Source organism: Haliaeetus albicilla, chromosome 1 (genome assembly GCF_947461875.1).
Source record: "Haliaeetus albicilla chromosome 1, bHalAlb1.1, whole genome shotgun sequence".
NCBI lineage: Eukaryota > Metazoa > Chordata > Aves > Accipitriformes > Accipitridae > Haliaeetus > Haliaeetus albicilla.
Window position 1 is genome coordinate 74,536,192 of NC_091483.1, and position 18,352 is coordinate 74,554,543.

At 41.3% G+C, this 18,352-nt stretch overlaps 1 protein-coding gene across 1 annotated transcript; it reads left to right on the forward strand.

The window, feature by feature from the left end:
• The first annotated feature begins 908 nt into the window (after nt 1-908).
• LRPAP1 (LDL receptor related protein associated protein 1) lies at nt 909-13,669 on the forward strand. Its single transcript, XM_069794650.1, has 8 exons — nt 909-1,135; nt 6,230-6,374; nt 6,769-6,893; nt 8,261-8,381; nt 9,322-9,480; nt 10,016-10,098; nt 12,426-12,602; nt 12,924-13,669. The coding sequence occupies exons 1-8, from the start codon at nt 956-958 to the stop codon at nt 12,987-12,989; spliced, it is 1,056 nt and encodes a 351-aa protein (XP_069650751.1). The 5' UTR covers nt 909-955; the 3' UTR covers nt 12,990-13,669.
• Nucleotides 13,670-18,352: the final 4,683 nt, after the last annotated feature.

Consider the following 18,352-nt stretch of genomic DNA (forward strand, 5'->3'; position numbering starts at 1 on the left):
GCATTCAATGTTAGCATATTTTTTTGAAAAACTGTGGGGGATATACACCAACCCTGGATTAACTATTGGGCATTTTCACAGCATCATGGTTTTTTTCTTAATACTGTTTGACTTAATCCCCTCCAAAGATTTCCCATTGCCTACTGCACTTCTTGGCTGCCTCCCTGAGGAGGAAGCACTGCGAAGGGAGGTTGGTGCCATGCAGAACTGGGCGCTCCTGCCCAAGAGCCGCACTCTCAGCACGCACTACCGACCTCAGGGCCATTCCCATAGTCCACCCCTCAGTAACAACCCAATCTACTTGTGATAACATTTCTCACAATCCTCCTTCTCCCCACACCATCAAACCCTATATACTGTCCTGGGCAGAGGTGTCCTCCACCACCACCTCCAAAGGACAGAGTCCTTCTTCCCCTCATAGGGAGTACTGGGGAACTGGTCCCCATTCTTGCCTTCCACCCCTTCCTGAGCTGCCTTTTCTTTTTCTGTATACTCTTGAACACCGTGCTAACATCTGAAAACTTTGTTTGATCAAAGGGGTGGTGTTTAGACCCATCGTGTCCCCTCTTCCTCGCAGAGCTGACAGCAACCCCTTGCTGAAGGACAGACAGCGTGCAGGAGAGCATTCCCTGTAGTTACTGCCGGCTGCGAAAAAAACCACTCACAAAATCTCTAGCATTCAGCGTATTTCCACATTTTGTGAAGCAAACACTCCGGAGAACGACACGAAGCCGCTTGGAGAGAAACAGCCCAAACCTAATTCTTCTCACGCTACCCAAACCAGACACCAGATTTTCGACCTAAACTGGATTTTCAGCCTGTTTTCCTACACAAACACCCCTTCCCCTCTCCCAGGAGGGCGCGGAGCCCGCACCTCAGCGACCGCCCGCCCGGGGACCTGAGAGCGGGAAGCCGCACGGCATCTCGGGACTTGTAGTTCCCCGCCCAGCGCGACATGGCGGCGCCGGGGGCTCTAGCGGCTCTCGGTGCAGCGCTCCTCCTTGCCGCTGGCGTCCAGGCCAGCAAGTACTCCCGGGAGGCTAATGAGGGCTTGGCGACCGCCGGCGCCAAGCGGCGGGAGACGGGGGAGTTCCGGGTGGTGAGGCTGAACCAGGTCTGGGAGAAGGCGCAGCGGGTGAGTGCGGCGGCGCGGGAGGAGCGGGGACGATGGCGGCGCTCTGCGGGGGACCCAGGGTCGGGCTTGGCCCGGACACTGCTTCCCTGTCAGCCGCCTCAGGGGATGGCGTGCGGCGGGAGGGGCGGCGCGGGCGGCGGTTGGAGCGGGGGACTCGTATGTGAGGAGAAACGGAGGCTGTCCGGCCCGGCATCGCCTCGACAGGCCCCGGCTTGATGCTGGGCCTCTGGGCTTTTGTTCGGTTTTCAGGCCTGGCTGCCCCTGACTGGCAGCTCAGAGCGGGACCCACACAGCCCCGCTCCCTGGGGGTGTCCCAGGCGGCAGGGAACAGCGGTGCTGTGTAAGGTCTTCTCTCAGGTGGTGTCTCCTTCCCCTCTTCTGCCATATGTATCTGTGTCGTGGGAAGTGTTGATCTTCCCATGTTTACATCCAGCAGTTAAACCACATGCCCAGGAAGTGGAAGAGAGAGTGAAGTCCCTCTGGTACCATGGAGGATCTGAGGCTGGCTCCTGCACTCGCTGGTTGAATGCTGCAGCCCTTTTGTTAAGGGGTGTGGTGCTCTCATCTGTCTGAAGGAGGTGGCCTTAGCTCCTACTTTGCACAGGGCAGGAGCATACTGCACAGGAGAGTAAGAAACCCTCCACCTTGGTGGTTATGTCACCTTCATTTACACCAAGTGATGTAGTCGCGTGCAGGAGGACCAGCAAGTGGGTAGCACCATTCCCAGATGACAGCCTTAATTTTGACAGTGATACTTGAGTTCCTCTCACTCTGAGCTAAAAAAACACTTAATTAAAGTGAAAAACTGTCAAAATATTTAATTACAGTGGAAATATTTAATTACAGCTGAGCAGAACAGCTCCAACAGGAGGGGAGGAGCGCACTGCACACCCATATTCATCCCCTAAATATTGTGGAGCATGGAAGTTAGGATCATGGCTGGTAAAGGTTCGGTTCTTTAAGACAAGGAATGTAGTTAATATTAATTCTGGATTTCCTGTATCCAGGATAGATGTTCCCCAGCCTAAACTATTGAATTAGAGGCAGGACATCCCTGGGTTTATTCAAAAAATAGAACCCCTGCCATAGTGCTGCCTCCCAGCGTGCCAAAATAAGGTATCAAAAATACTCCTTCCTTCAATGGGAGAAGGATGGGATGGGAGATAGGGCAGTGTGTGATAATGAAACTCCAGCTGTGAACTGACAGCTGAAAAAGAAACAACACAGAGGCTAGAAATAAACTATATAGTATTGTTAGTTTCCTCTTATTTTTCCAGTTACAGTGTTTTTTCATTTTCATACCTGGATCTTCTGGAATTCGAATTTGAGATGCTTTACATCATCTACGTTAAGATGCTAAAATGTAAAATGAAGTTAACTCTGTCAGAGTAAAGAGCTAAGCTTTAGTAAATTCTGTATGTGTGAGCCAGATTTTAAAGAGGCAACAACTACTTGAACTAAATTTGCCACCATCTAAATTTCACTTGTGAGTACAATTGACACCCAGCCTGTGTTCTAGAAAGTATTTTTTCAGTATGTCTGGGCAAGGTCTGAAATAAGAGGAAAACTATGCCTGTGTTTTAGACCTGCTTTGAAATATTTGTGTGTGCCAATGCTGAACTCTTTCCTTCATTTTGGTAGTGGTGGAGATAGTACCGAAAATAAGGAACTCCTTTGTTTTGACATAGATAGATACTGCAGTTCAGCATTGCAACACACAGCTGGATGAGCAGCCCTTCAGAAAGCCCCAATATGTTCCTTAGTGGGAATCAGGAGCTGGCAAGCTAGAATTCCTTCCTGTTTCCCCGAGGAAGGGAGGGAGGGAAGGAGGGTTTGATCTTTCTCCAGCATCTCTTTTCGTAGGTACATGTTTTATATAAAAACTCTAGAAAGTTATTTTAATACAAGAGTTCTTCTTAGTCAGACCCTAATTCTGTAGTTATTTGAACCAATGACAAATATTATGTAGGTTTCACGAGGTATGTGGTTCGGCCTGCTAGTCTTAACAATCCACTGTGCTGTGGTTGTTGCCATTGGTGTAGTTCTAGCATCGCTTATTATCTGGGCTTCCTGGCCATCCGAAAGCAGCAGTGGGCTCCAGAATCTAGGGCATGTTATGCGTAGAAAATGTGTAGTAAAGAACCCTTTCCTCTCAGGGTGTAGGTAATGATATTGCAGGTAATGATTGTAGCCAGGCGAACAGCAAATTACTTAATTGTTGTAATGTTTCACAGACTTCCAGTGCTTGTTCCCAGAATTGCCAGGTACCTATCTTGGATGTTAATGTCCAGGCAGCATAAGGAATGAGGAATAAGGAATGAGCGTAAGGCACTTGGGGCTTTGTTATTTAATCATTAAACTTAGCTTTTCAGCTCTGCTTCTAGTTAGTTATTGCAACATATGACTGATGTTAGTAAAGTGATGTGGAGTCTTACCTGTTGACATTTTTTACCTGTTGTCATTCAGTGTCCTGAGAGATCACATGAGATCACTTTGAAGGAAGCAGTTCTTGAACTATATACTTTAAATTAGCCTATATATTCACTTCTGTGTTATATAAATGGGACAGGCAAGTGGCTTCCAACAGGTTTCAAAGGATTTATAATGTTTAAAAGGACAGTTACTTGAGTTTTATACTAAATTATAATGAGAATCAGAAAAATATTATTGGAATTGGGAGAAGTTTGAATAGAATCTTTCTTTTTTCCCTTAAGGAACAATGGGCTTAATGTAGTTCGTTAGTTTTTATTAAGAGTTTAAAAAGTTTGATTGATGATGAGATGTCTCCAAATTTTATGTTTAGAACTTCTGATATTCTTCTCTGGAACTTTTAGAAAACACAAAACTGTATGTGTTTATGAGATAGCACTAACTGCAGAGAGTATCTAACAGAAGCTGCATTGTGTAATCTTTTATACAATAGTGTGTCTCTGATGATAAAGTCATACATTTAAAAGTTTGTATTTTCCTAGTTTTGCAGTAGTTAGGAGCTGCATTAATTGTTATCTAAGTTATTGCCAGTGATTTTTTTTCCTGGATTTGTTCAGCCTAACTGCATATTAAGCCCACACTACTTGAATGCTAACATAAGAGTACAGAACTACTGAGATAATTGTCATTTCCTTCACAATTTATAGCAAACTTTTCACTCAGTCTTCCTCCTGAAGCACCAGGGCGTAATTCTTGCTGAGCAATGCATTGTTACTTGGAACCACTGCTGCAGTGACACTCTGGCTGTCCAGATCATCCTGCTCCAGAAAAGCAAATAAGTACATGATTAAGGTTTTTTGACTTTAGCACATACTAAAAATCGTAAATAAAGTGATTCCTTCTAAGTGCTTAGCTTTTATCAAGCGGTTCCCCAAAAGTAGATAGTAAAGAAGACAATAGGGATGCTCCTTTGCTTTAATATTAGAGGGATCAGAAGTTTTAATGTGTTCTATACATTTTATATTTACCTGTGATTCTAACTACTCTAGATTTTAGTAAATTATGTCAGTAAGCCAAGTGCAAGATACAGGAAAAAACTTAGTTTAAAAATTAAAATAATTATATTCAGTAGCACAAGACTAATTAATAGCACAGCCTAAGCTGAAAACAGAAACAATAACCTGCATAGGTTCCTGAATTCCTGTCAATAGGAATTTAGTGCATTAGCTCAAAGTAATGACATTTTTCCTAGTTACTGTCAAATAACCTTCTGACACTCAAATGAATGGCTTAATCTTTTCAGTATCATTCTGATGTTTAAAAATAATACTGAGTTCTGAGTCTGTGTTTATTAAACATACTGCTTCCTCACTGAAAATGAGAATTTTTATAATCTGTAATCTGATTTTAATGACACCCTTCACACACACACACACACACCCCCTTTCAGCAAATAAGCTTGTCCTAGGACATAAAAGCCCAGGTGGTTCAGAGCTGGATCTGAGCTCCCAGGAGCTAGCTGCTCAGTGGTTGGAGGTAGGACTCGGACAGCTCAGGCAGAACTGTATTGGAAGTCACACTGCTCATGTTTTTTGATCTCCTCTCTTTGGGCTTTTCCTTACCTCACCTTCTTGTTATTAACATGCATGCATACACACACAAAAGAAGTTCAGAAGCATTAATATGATTTGTTACATTTCTCTGTTTTAAACTGAAGTGTCTAAAATCTGCAAGTTCAGAAGTTCAGGCTCAACTTAGAGCAGTGCTGCTTAGCCAACTGCATGTTAGTCATTGTCTCTGTTCCTGTTTTCTCTGTATTTCACAAAGTTTCAAGCTGACCTATCATTCATTTAAATCTTAATTTTTTTTTTTTTCATAGCTTCAGCCTCAATATCTTATCTTTTTGTTCTGTTACGTGGGACAGGAATACCTCTAGGTTTTGTATGTTTTTAATGCACATAAACCATGTTAAGAAGTAATCTTAGAAAATTTTGCACTTTGATCATAGTAAAAATTACTGATGAGGTGGCTCTTTGACCTGCAAGGCCATCCTCAGTGTCCTGGTAGTGTGCAAAACCATACTGACAAATAAAATTTACTGACTCAATATAACTAGTGGAGGGTGGTCCACAAGAAAGCACATGTGGTGACAATGACATGTTTGAGAGATTTGGTCATCACTGCCTTTTGTAAATTAGTGAAACTGAATTGATATAATCAATTTTATTTTTTTTATATTCTTTGTTACGGGTACTGGACATTTTTAAGGTAGAATAATTTTTAGAAGGCGGTCCAGTTAAAAGTGGGGGAAAAATCCCATTTAAATATTACTTGAAGGAACACCAAAGAAAGACACAAACTTTTAACCCTTACATAATTTCGCTGTTGTCCAAGTAGCTGAAAAGCTGAGAGAGAAGGCTACATGATCACTCCCTGTTAACACTAGCATGCTGGGGGGCATAGCCGTGTACATAGGCAAGAGATATTATATATGTAGTGGCTCATACCTTAAGGCCCTTAAATTCAGATGGATACATAGCATTACAGTAAAAGAAAAAAATGCTGTGCTATACTGGCTACGCCTCTTTACTGGCTTCTGAGGTAACACTGCAGCACGAGATGACTCCACATAACTGAATACAAACCTTTCTTTCTTCTTGTTAGCTTCAGCTCTCTGCTGTGAAACTGGCAGAGTTGCACAGTGATCTAAAAATACAAGAAAAGGATGAGCTAAGCTGGAAAAAACTGAAGGCTGAAGGGCTAGATGAAGATGGAGAGAAAGAAGCCAAACTGAGACGCAACTTAAATGGTAAAGTATATCTTTGAAAGAAGCCAAACTTAGATGTAACTTAAATGGTAAGATATATCTTTGCAGAAGGAGTTTAAACTTTGCATCAGACACATGCATGGTTAGACACCTGTGTTTGTTTTTGAACCATTAAATAACAGGTTGTCTTTCCAGACACTGAGCACACAAGAGGTCTTTGGAGGTTAGTAGGGAGCTGCAGGAGGCTAACAGATTCCTTTGTTCTTGATGTTTTCAGAAGAGGTCATTAAACATGGGAGGTCTGTGTCTTAAACTGTTAGCTTTTGCACTGTCACCTGCAAAATCCAGCTCAGCCAGTCAAGGATGTAGCCAATCTCTCATCTTCCATACACCCATAGTTAGTTCTAATATTTCTCTTTCTTCTATTCCCTTGCAGTCATTATGACTAAATATGGAATGAATGGAAAGAAGGACTCTCAACTAGTTGATACCAACTACATTAAAGACGGTACAGAAAGTGATACACTAGATGATCCAAGACTGGAAAAATTATGGAGCAAGGTGAGTAAGGTTTCCTTCCAGGAACCAGAGAAAGAAATCAGTGTTTCTTCATTGAACTATTCTCTGTGTCTTCTGAGAGCCCCCAGACTTGGAATTGAATAGCTTTACTACTCTGTTTCTAAGTAGTGGCCAAGCTGCTGTGCTCTGTAGCTCACATCTTTGTGCCCTGAGGGCATCCCACCTATATCCAGGTCACCAGGTGTGGCAGGTTCTCTTTGCCAAAGACAACCCCCACATCAGTCTGCATGGAGGGTAGGGTTCTGGGTCCACCGAGGAGAAACAGATTTCCCTTTGTGTGACTGTTACACTGTGTGGTAGTATACCTGTGGTGTTCTTCCTGGTTTTCTTATTGTAGTTTCTGGGCTTTTTTAAAAGGATGCATTTAAAATAGAACCATTTCATAGACTGTGTAAAAGTGAAATGTATAGTGGGGAGTGTTGAATAAGGACTTTCCCAACCTGGTATTCAAGTGAATATTTCCAGGATTTGCATTAATGCATAAAAAATAGAAGGTGTACTGTCAGTCTGGGCAGTTAAAACTGGCAAAGTCATAATCTTCAAAAGTTAAATAACTCAGGTTTTAAAAAACAGGTACTCAGGTAAAGCAGAGAAATCTTACACCAGTCTAGAGCAGTGGTGGTAAAGCAGGGAAAAAGATTTGCTGGGTTTTAAAATGTTACTGTAATTAGATACAGCTCTGGCAAGGAACATGATGTCATGTGCTTTGGGGAACAGTAAAGTGCATTAGATAGATAGAAATATTCCCTAAGCAAAAAAAGAGTTTGGGCTGAATAGGTATCAAAAACACTCGCTTTTGATCATGCATTGCAGCAAATAAGTCGCCAGATTTGTGGGTAGTGCTCCAGCTGTCTGACCAGTGCTTCCCTAATTGCTAAAAAGTAGTCCAGTGAGGAACAAATCACTGCAGAGCAAGTGCACAGCAGTGATAAAATCTTCACTTGCCAGTAGAGTAAGATTAAGTAAAGACTGTGCTTGGTATCAGGCTGTATTCTTCATGCAGACAGTCCCCTTACAGTTGCATGTGGAGCTGCATGGCCCTTATTTCTGTATTAAATTGTTTCCCATGGAATAGAAATGACAGATGCTTTTCACTGGGTAGTCCATAGCAAGTCTAGCTTTTAAAGTCTGAAGGAAACTTTCTTTCGATATGATTAAAGCCACCATATCCGTCGATGCCTAAATCCTGACCTCACGCTAATATAAAGGGATTTAAAACAAAAGATCATAAGGAAAAGTTGGACTTAATAACTTTCTAAATGCAGTGGGAAGTGGGGAGAAGATTTGGCAGTTGAGTGCACTTAAAAGCACTTGGCCTGGAAAGCATAATGAGCTCATGTTTCTTTCAGGCCAAGACCTCTGGGAAGTTCTCTGATGAGGAGTTGGATAAGCTTTGGCGAGAATTTAAGCATCACAAAGAAAAGATTCGTGAATACAATATTCTGCTGGAGACCGTGAGCAGAACAGAAGGTGCCTGAACATTTCTCTGATGTTTCAAGATCAGTACAACTCTTTTCTCTGCCCATCGCCTCCATTGTTTCCAAGTTTCTTTGAAACTCCTAAAGTCTGACATTTCTGTCAGAACTGCTTGCAGATGCTGACATTTCCAGATACTTGCTGGGTTTAGTTCTGCATTAGCTGCCAAAAATCTTGCCAGCTAATGAATGTGTTGCCATTTCAGTTTTCTGATTCTGCCTGCATTTCAAGCAGGGAAGATACCATCAGATTAGCAATGATGGCCATAGTAGTTTACTGGAAATTATGCAGCAAGCATAGATCCACTGCTGCAAAATGTGGTCCTAAAGTCTGCAGAACATGCATGTTTTATCTCACCAGCTGGGAGCCCAAGAGGATATACTTGAATATCTTCGGCAATGAGCCTGGGGTGTATTGAAGCATCAAGGATCTGAATCCAGCTTGCTGTACTAATCCTAGCTAAAATTGCTAGAGCCAAAATATTCTAAAGCTTATAGGCAGTTTGATGTTTGCATTGTAAAGTCCAAGCTGGAAGCTGCTGGAAGTCATTCCAACATCAGATGTCCTGATTGGTTCATGAAATGCCCAGGGAAGAGCGCACAGGACTCATCAACCGTCCCTATCCCATTTCCTTGGGATATTGCTAACCTAGGAAAATCAGAATGTTTCCTTACTAATATCTCAGCTGGTGGCCAGTAGGAGTTAAAAGGCATTTCTGTAATATCACCCTCCAGAGCACTGAATGGTATTGATCTTAATATTGACCTGCAAACAGAATTACTGCTTCTTAAAGTATGGTGTTGGTGCTTTATTTACACTCAGCTCAAATGCTAAGAACTTATCATCTTTTATTCACCTCACATTTGGGGGATTTCTAGAGCTTTTGACCTATCAGGATTTGGCCCACAATCAATAACACTTTCTCCTTCAACAGATATCCACAAAAATGTTATCAACCCATCTGAAGAGAACCTGGTGAAAGAGGAAATCTTGCATAACAAACACAGAGAACTCAAAGAAAAGCTAAGAAGCATCAATCAGGGGTTTGAACGTTTGCGTAAAGTCAGTCACCAAGGATATGACACGACCAGTGGTATGATACAATGGTTTTTGTGCTTATTTGGGATTAATTTCATTTTAAAAAAATTAAGAATCAGGGGGCTAGTAATAAGTTGTAGTCACAGTATCACAGTATATGGTGTGACCACAATGGGCTGAAGAGATACAGCCAGGCTGTTCTATTTAGAAGCCAACACTAGAAGCCTAATGAAAGGATAGGGGCAACCTGTAAAGAGGATAGTTCTGTCTTCCATGCCCGCATGAGGAGGGATATTACGCCTTCGGCCCCAGTAGGGCAGGTAAGTGAGACAACATGCAGGGTAAGCAATGCCATTATTCAGTTCCTAGAGTTCCTTTTGCTTTTTAAAAAATACTTGCTACAGCAATACTCTAGTTTTAAGTTAAGTACTTGGATTTTTCTCTCCATTTTCATCTAAATAGACCTATTAGTAATGCAGTGCTTAATATATCTGTGTGTATGTATGTGAGAAAGCATGCCCATCTTTCATAGCAGCTGGGCATAAAAGTATTGTGTCCAGATTTTCATTTAGTGGTATTTGTTTGTTTAGAATTTGAAGAACCGAGAGTGATTGATCTGTGGGACATGGCCAAATCTGCTAATTTCACTGAGAAAGAACTTGAATCTTTTCGGGTAAGTGAAATCCCAGTTAGAGCTCTTATGGAAAGATATTTTCCCACATAAAGAAAACAGTTGATGTTACTCTCAGTGCAGCCACTTCTGTATTGCTCTTCAGACACCATAAAAGAGAGTCATGTTTCTTTCTTAATATTTCAAATATATAAACATGTATGTAACTAGTCATACGCATAGTTCTGTTATCATCAGCAAAATTAAAATTCTGAATCCTGTGAAAGCAAGTGTTGCATATTTTAAATCTCTGAAAGATCAGGCCCTGCTTGTTTGTTTCCAGTACACCAGATTTACCTCTCTTACCCAATGTCTTAATGTAATTACTTCTTTGGGAAGCAGTGTACTCTATATATCCAACAATTTCCCTCTCATGCCCACCTCTTGCACTTCTGACTTCCCCTGTTGGAGCTGTGTTGAACTGACCCAAAAGTACCCTGATAAAGACCACTTTTCAAGGAAATATTAGAGAAATTAATTCCTGTGGGGTTCACACTGGTTTTATTTAATTCAAATTACATTGAGGAAATGTTCATTTGGGGTTTTTTTCATCTAACTCTGCCAGTTTGTCAGAATAGATTTTGATTGATAGCCTGGAGAAACAACTCTTCAGGGCTTCTTCATGGAGTTGCATGTATTTACGATGTTGTCTTGCCCTCCAAGACATGGCTAGGGACACCTTGAGCTTCTTTTCTGGATAAGGTAATCAGAGAGTTTTAACTGCCTGGGGCAGGGATTGAAACCTGTCACTCTTAGATATCAAATATCCATCTTATTTCTTTTAACTTGCCTGCAGCCCGATTCTTTTATGAAGAAAACATTTTAATTACACTGATTTCAGTGGCCCTGCTTTTAAGGGTGTCAGAGGAAAGCCCCCTGAAGTCTGCAACAAGGCTTCTTCTGACCTCAGTGGGACATTTTCGTCAGGACTGTACAATTGCATGAGAGGTAAATTTGGCCTTCATATCTGCCCCAGTGAAAAAGGAGAACCCAATTCCGTAAGCAAGAACACATATCTGCTTACTAATTTTAATGTTTTAGTAGTAATCTTCATTCCTGCAAACCCTCTTCACAAGACCAAACCTGTCTTGTTACTGTGAATGCTGGGACATCCTAACAAAAGTAAGACAGTAAGAATCACGGTGAAACATCTGCCTGTGTAAAGAGTTCATGAAAGCAGAATTAAAGAAGTCGTGCTGACTCCATTCAGCCTTGTTTGAGCAGCTGAAGTTTTGTCTTCTCCTGACTGGCCACAGTACCAACCTTCATAAGGGTTTCATAATGAAGGACGCAAGTGCTGCTCTGCTGGTACATCATCTGAGAGGAGCAGCTAAAATAATTTGTCAGAGCAGTAAAACCCCAAACTAAGGTCCTGAACGGATTATGTAAAACAGACTGGAATGTTCTACAACAAAAGGAAGCTATTTTCTTGACAGAAATGTTGAAAACAAAACCCCTTTCCTTTAAAAATTGAAGATCTATTACAGTGATGGATTTTTTTATATTTTTCAATTGTCTTGAAATGAGAGGAATTTTGTCAGTCACCAGGACTGAAACACACCAGTGACCAAAATTAAGCGGGCTCTGTCAGACTGGGTTTTCACTGTAGGGTTTGTCTTGAGTTTTTCTGGGTGTAATGCATAGAACTGCTGCCAGAAGTGGCGTAACAGTTTGAACTGTTCATATCCTCTTCACAGAGGACGTGTCCTAAGACACAGAGAAACTGAATTTACTGCCTTCAAGTAGCAAAACAAGAGCATGCTTTGGTGGGTAGAGACATTACTCATTCTTTGGTCCCCCTTGCATTGTACCAGGTTATCTGAGGACTGTCTCTGATATGTTCCTGAACGCCACTGGCCACTGTCTATAGGGCAAACTGAGAGGGCTTTTTGTTTGTTAATTAATTGATCCTATTCCAGATTGATCATAGCAGACTGCAAACCTAGAAAACTTTTAAGTTTGAGCAGAAAACAGCAAATCCAGGACCTGATTTTGAAAAGAGGCTTCTCTTAAAAATTGTCTCCTTCCCCTCAGTCCACTATTCTTATGTATAAACTTTTATTTGGTATTCACTGCTATCTTCTCCTAGTACCTCACAGTCTCCTTTTGAGGACTCTGCAATGGGACGTTTTCAGCACCTGCCTTCAAGATTGGGTGTCTGGGTAGTGATGATAGTGTATTGTCTGGACATGCTTAAGAAGCAGGGAACTGAAAAAGCTTTCTGTGCTTGACTTAGTAAAATAGCATTAGGGATGTCTTGGCAAGAAAAGAGAGAGGAAGCCTTGGAAAGAAAGAAAATCCTGTGAAGCTGTGTGTATTTGTTCTCGTAGGAGGAGCTGAAACACTTTGAAGCAAAAATTGAAAAACACCATCATTATCAGAAACAATTAGAGATTTCACACCAGAAACTGAAACATGTAGAGGGAACTGGAGATAAGGATCATCTGAACAGAAACAAAGAGAAATATGCTATGCTGGAAGAAAAGACAAAAGAACTAGGATATAAGGTCTGTATAAGTCCAGTGTACATGACATACATGTTGAAAGCTTAACTCAGTAGTAGAGGGTGTGTAGATTATCCAGCGCTGCTTTTCATGCAATTTGAATTACTTCCAGACAGGGAGTTTAAGGCATGCCTGTGCTCCGTGTTTAGTACAGGATACGTGTAATTGTTTTTTATAGACCTAATTCTAAAATGCCTGAAATCTCCCTGGTCTCTGCTCTTCCTGTTGTCACATATACTGATAGCAAAATCTGAATACATGATATTGATAATTTCATTGTCTTTCTTACTAAAATTTATTTAATATGTTTTATTTTCCTGCTAGGTAAAGAAGCACTTGCAAGACTTATCCAGCAGAATCTCTCAAGGTCTTCAACACAATGAATTATAAAAATTTGTTCTCCTTCATGGGATCAATCTATTAACACTAAACAGATAATGTGTTTTTTGAATAGGATTTACCAACGAGTGCTTCTGAAATAGTAAGGATTGAACAGGGTTGTCCTGTAAGAAAATTTTTTTGGTCTGCTTAATTGCCAGGTTTGTACTTGCACTATCAAATTAAATGATTAGATTATGAATTTAAGTTGCACATCTTGGATCATATAAATCTTACATCTGAATCAAGTAACAGCCTTTGAAATAAGCAGTCATGTCAAAAGGAAAAATATGTGAACTCTCAGAGGATTGCTGCTAGTAAAAAAAAAATATTAATCTGATAGTCAGGAAAGTTACTCTGGTCAATGAAAGCAAACACTGAGGTATAGAAAGTTAAAACAGAGGCCAGAGAAGTCTTTCATTTCAATGCCTGGCCTATTACATTTCCTACTGTTCCTACTGAAGGTAACAAAAATATTTCTACTGACTTTGAGCAGTGGCTCAGAGCTGCACTGTATATGAATCTTTCATGTGAGAGGGTGAGGAAGATTAAGGAGGGCACAAGTATTGAGGTCAATTCACACAATTTTGTTGTAGACTAACACATCAGAAGTTAGTGAATGTACATGTGCAATTATCTTGCTCATGGTTGCTTGGTTTTGTTACACTTAGTCATTAAAAAAACCAAAACAAGATACTGGTGAGGCTTTTTTTAAATTCCCTCTCATTTAGTGAGAAGTAACAAGACCTGTTTTTTGAGCATGTTGCTTATTCCTTTAAAATAAAGTTCACTTACACATTAGTTTTTAAGACAGGAAGGGTAGTTTTGCACGACAAGAATGTGTCTCTATGTTCTGACTAGACGGAAGGCTTTCTAAAGCAGCTTCTCTCTGAGCGTGTATTCCAGTACAATCCCCAGTAAAGATGATTATCACTTTCCCTTTTGAGACCAGATTTTTCTGTTCTGTGTCAGAACTTTGGCAAACATTAGCCATCTGGGTTGAAATTTTCTGTAATAATAATGCCGACCCTTTGTTTCTAAGGAGTGTTTCACATGAAACTGTTCCAGGAACAAGGTTAAGGCAGAGGTCCAGTGTAGGTAAATCATTACAGCTGCTTGGTTAAGAAGCTGGCTCTCACACATTGCAGCACTGTAGTGGGCTGCGTGAGGACGCTGTCCTTGAGCCTCACTTGCCATACCTATTCCATGAGAAATACTGAAGAGATCCATTCAGTCAGAAGCAGCCACTCTATATATTATTTATCCAGTTCCTGGGTCCATGTTGGGTTAAAAGCAGTATGAATCTGTACGTAAAGACTGTTTCATAATGTGCAAGTGATCGGAACCAAGACTGTGGTAGCAGTCTTGCTTCTTTGAGATTCTTTGAAGCAGCAAGTTTTGGGGTTTTTTTTACATTTTTATATTAATGTAAGCTAACTTTTACTTATATTCCAGAGAATCAGTCCATCACAAGAAGCACAGCCTACCATTGATATTAGTGGTCACCTTAGAGATGGTTTAGTTCATCTAGTTTATAGTGTACATCCCCTTTGTTTAGTAAGCTAAAAAAAGTAAACCCAAAGACAGTTAAAACCCATTTATGAGAAAACTGGTTTGCTTTTTTCCTAGATGCTACACACCTTTTCTTCCCCAGACTATCACTTTAAGGGCTGTTCGGCCTTCTTTTAACACAGCAATAGCTGCATAGTCTTACAGGTTTATCTTCATCGTTATATTTTTTCAATTTTTGAGGTGAATGCAGAATAGAAATGTATTCTGCACTATGTGTGGAAGGTGCAGACTTCGCTATGTCTTTCAGTTTTTCCCTTCGGTAGAGTAAGAAATAAATCCATGTACCAGAGGTCAGTTTGGTGTTCAGTGGCTGGAGCTTGGATGTGAAGAGGCCCACACCACTGGCTGCAGGATGAAGAATTTGAACACATGCACTAAAGACATCAGCAGAAGAAAGGAACGAAGCAAAGCGCTGAGCAGTTCCTGCTCAGCAATCCTAGCTGGGTAGCATGAGAACAGAAAAGCTTTAACTGAGCACGTTCAGATACCGCTGCTGGGGGGAATCTGTTGCACAAGGGAAAGCAACGTGAGTATATCAGCGTACAATAAACACGGGCAGAGTAGCTGTATGCTCCGCACAAGAGGGAATAGTACAGGGTGCTGGATTCACGGAACACATCACCAGGGTCAGATCAGCAGTAGTAATGGTTGTTTCCAAGTGCAGAGCTGCTTTGGCACAGGCTGTAAACAGGGGATGGCTGTACTGTGCGGTGGTGGCCATACCACTTCTTTACCCACCACACCATGACCGTAATCGGGCTCAAAGGCCAGGTCGGCTCCAGCAGAGAGAGCGCTTGGCAAGCGCTTCAACGTACAAGAGACTGACAAAATATTTATGTGTCACGGTAATTTCACATTAGGAACAAGTCACAGATCATCAGTGGCAAAGGTTGGAGACGGAAGTCACCACAGTCACCTCATGTTAGTTATTTAACATAGCTGTTAATGAGTCATCAGGCCCAAAGATTGTTCATGCAAACCTAGAGAAGAAAAAATACTAAACAGCGGTGGTTGCTGTCCTTGAATCCAACTTCCACCGGAAAGTGTAGCTGAGTTTGTGCAACAGCACAGAGAAGACGGTGCACAAAGTCTGATTTCACTTCTGTTTCTGTAGTCTTCACCTTACACACATCAGTATTTGTACAAGTCAGTTAATTATTGCAGTTTTTAAGCCTCCAAAGATAATTCATGTGGCCAAAATAACAAGAGTGGGTTGTTTTTGAGACATTAAAGATTAAGTAAGTAGCTTGAGTCACCATTCTTGTGTTTCTGTAAATAGCTACAAAAATTCAAAGCCAAGAGAAAGGATATAAATGAAATATGACTGCACTCCTGTACCTAGTGAAAGGTGAGTAATGGAGTTCATAGGTGAGACTGCGTGGAAGAGACATCTGAATAGGAAGGAACTAACATCTTTTGAACAGTGGTTGAACCTTCTCCCCTTCCTTAACTGGTATTTTATCTGATCCTTTTGTAATTATTCAGATTACCAAGTTTTTTAAGCCACGCTGAGAAACAATTTGAAATACAAAAGTGGGAACAGAAGAAGGAGGAAAGAACTGTATTTACTGGGGGGCGGGGGAAGATCAGAACATTTTATGCTTTATATGGTCTGTAAAATCCTGCCCTGAAAAAGAACCTCAATTTAAATAAACATGTCAGTGATTTCACATAGGACAGATTTTATTTATTGAACAGGTTGGGGGTGGAAATGAGAGGGAAATAAATACTCAAGGCATTAAATAGAACAAAAATAACTAAGTCTTTCTTAAAATAAACACTATGTCCTACGTGCTGGTAGAGGAGCTCAGGTCGCATCATTCTACCCAGACAAATAAGGAACAGCCACTATAGCAGATGCATTGCTGTCATGATTTCCCCTCTACCCTCCCAAGGGATTTTGATGCCTAATGAATCAGGCGATAGCCAGAGTATCTAACTTCACCAAGTAGAGATCATTTGAATTTTGTAAGCTGAGGTGCGGTCTGACTTTCCAGCCCCACCTGCCAGTAGCGACCCAGTTGCTGCAGGTGTGGATGTCGGTGCTCAGGAGCTGAAGGAAGCAGGACCCTCGGAAGGGCTCTCCTGCTTGCTGTGTGCCAGGTTCCCTCTGTGGGGCTCCCTCTAACCAGGGGGATGCGGCTTTTGCACAAAAGGTGACGGGGAGCAAGAGACAGAGAGACCAGCTTAGCTTCCAGGATGCGGCTGCCTCGACGGCCGATCTTGGCTGAGCATTTAGACGGTCTTCAAGCCCTGACTGGGGAGCAGAAGGCAGCTCCCAAGCTCCCAGCTCAAGAACACGAAGCAAGCCTGTGTGTACTCCGCCTGGACCCCAGCACACAGGTTCTGCAGCTCTGCTTAAGCAGGCATCTCGCCCTGCTGGCCCTAGGCCCAGCCTAGGGAGCTGGCAGGGGCCCTAACATCTTATTTTCAGTTCTGCCATTTTCTCAATACGTGAGTTTAGGTGAATTGGAGCAGTTACACTCCATGAAAGAATGTAGGTCCCCAGCCAGGATCCAGCATGCCACAGTGCCCAGAAACCAGAGCACTGCACTGGGAGCCAGGCTGCTGAGAGCTCCTCTGCCGGCCCTAACCCCGGACCACGTGTCAAAAGCCCCAGGACAGCGTTCAGCTCCGGACTAACCCAGACAGAGGTAACACACAATTCACAACATACTCAACATCCACAGACCTTCCCTGTCGTCATTTGGCACGGCTTTGGAGAGGTATTTAGGGTTGGGGTTGGTTTGTTTAAAAAGGTGCAATTTCACATATAAAAATCTACCAGTACACAGGCAGTTCTAAAACAATTTTTAAATATAATTTCACTTACCATAGCATTTAATTAGAATACAAGAAATAAATAAAAAAGTCATGAAATACAAGTCAATAAATAGAATAGACCATTGCTTTCAGTACCAACCCTTGTGACAGAGAACAGGTAGCTACCAAAGACCGCATTTTCCATATATGCTATGTTATCTAACAAACAGCTTCTAAATACCAGAATCAACATTTCCAAATACAACACACAGTTAACGTGTATTTCAGGCCATTCCTTTTGGGAAGCAGGTTGTCAATCTACAGAAAAGAAAGACTGTATGGATTTCTTTTACTTGTATCCACAGTCATAAAATGGAAGCATTCATAAAAACTGTCCACTTGAGCCAAAATAAATTTATAAACTTTCTTCCACAGTACATATTTCAAGTTGAGCCATATTTGGTACAGAACGATTGTAACCCAAATGCTTTTATCACTAGCCCTTAATGCACTTTCATATCCAAATCTTCATGTATATTATCCTACCACTCAACAAAAGAGCACTCTCCTGAATCAAAAAGAAAACAGTACACAAATATTCGTGCTTAACATGTGAACATAAAAACAATGGGTACGTTAATACAACATGTAGATATTTTCTTCTGTCACTGATGTGTTAACTTATCAGAAAGCTGCACACGTCCATTTTAATAAAAGTAATCATTTTCAGTTGCCTGTCAATAACTGGTCTGCTGTAACTAAACCTGGTGATTTCTATAGGGCAAACTGAGTGCTGAATCACTTTGAAATAAGCCTCCTACTAAAATAAAATGCTATTTGATGTTCTGCAGTTATAATTTTCCAGGCAACTTGCTTTAAAGAGGGAAGGGAGCTACGTTATTTTAAGAAGATAAACACTGAGAACTGGAAACCTGCATATGAAACCCAATCATTTGCAGTGCTTGGCATTAGATCCGGGAGTCTAACTTCAAAATTCAAATCTCAGTTTCTAATTCAAGACGACATTTGAACCAGAACCA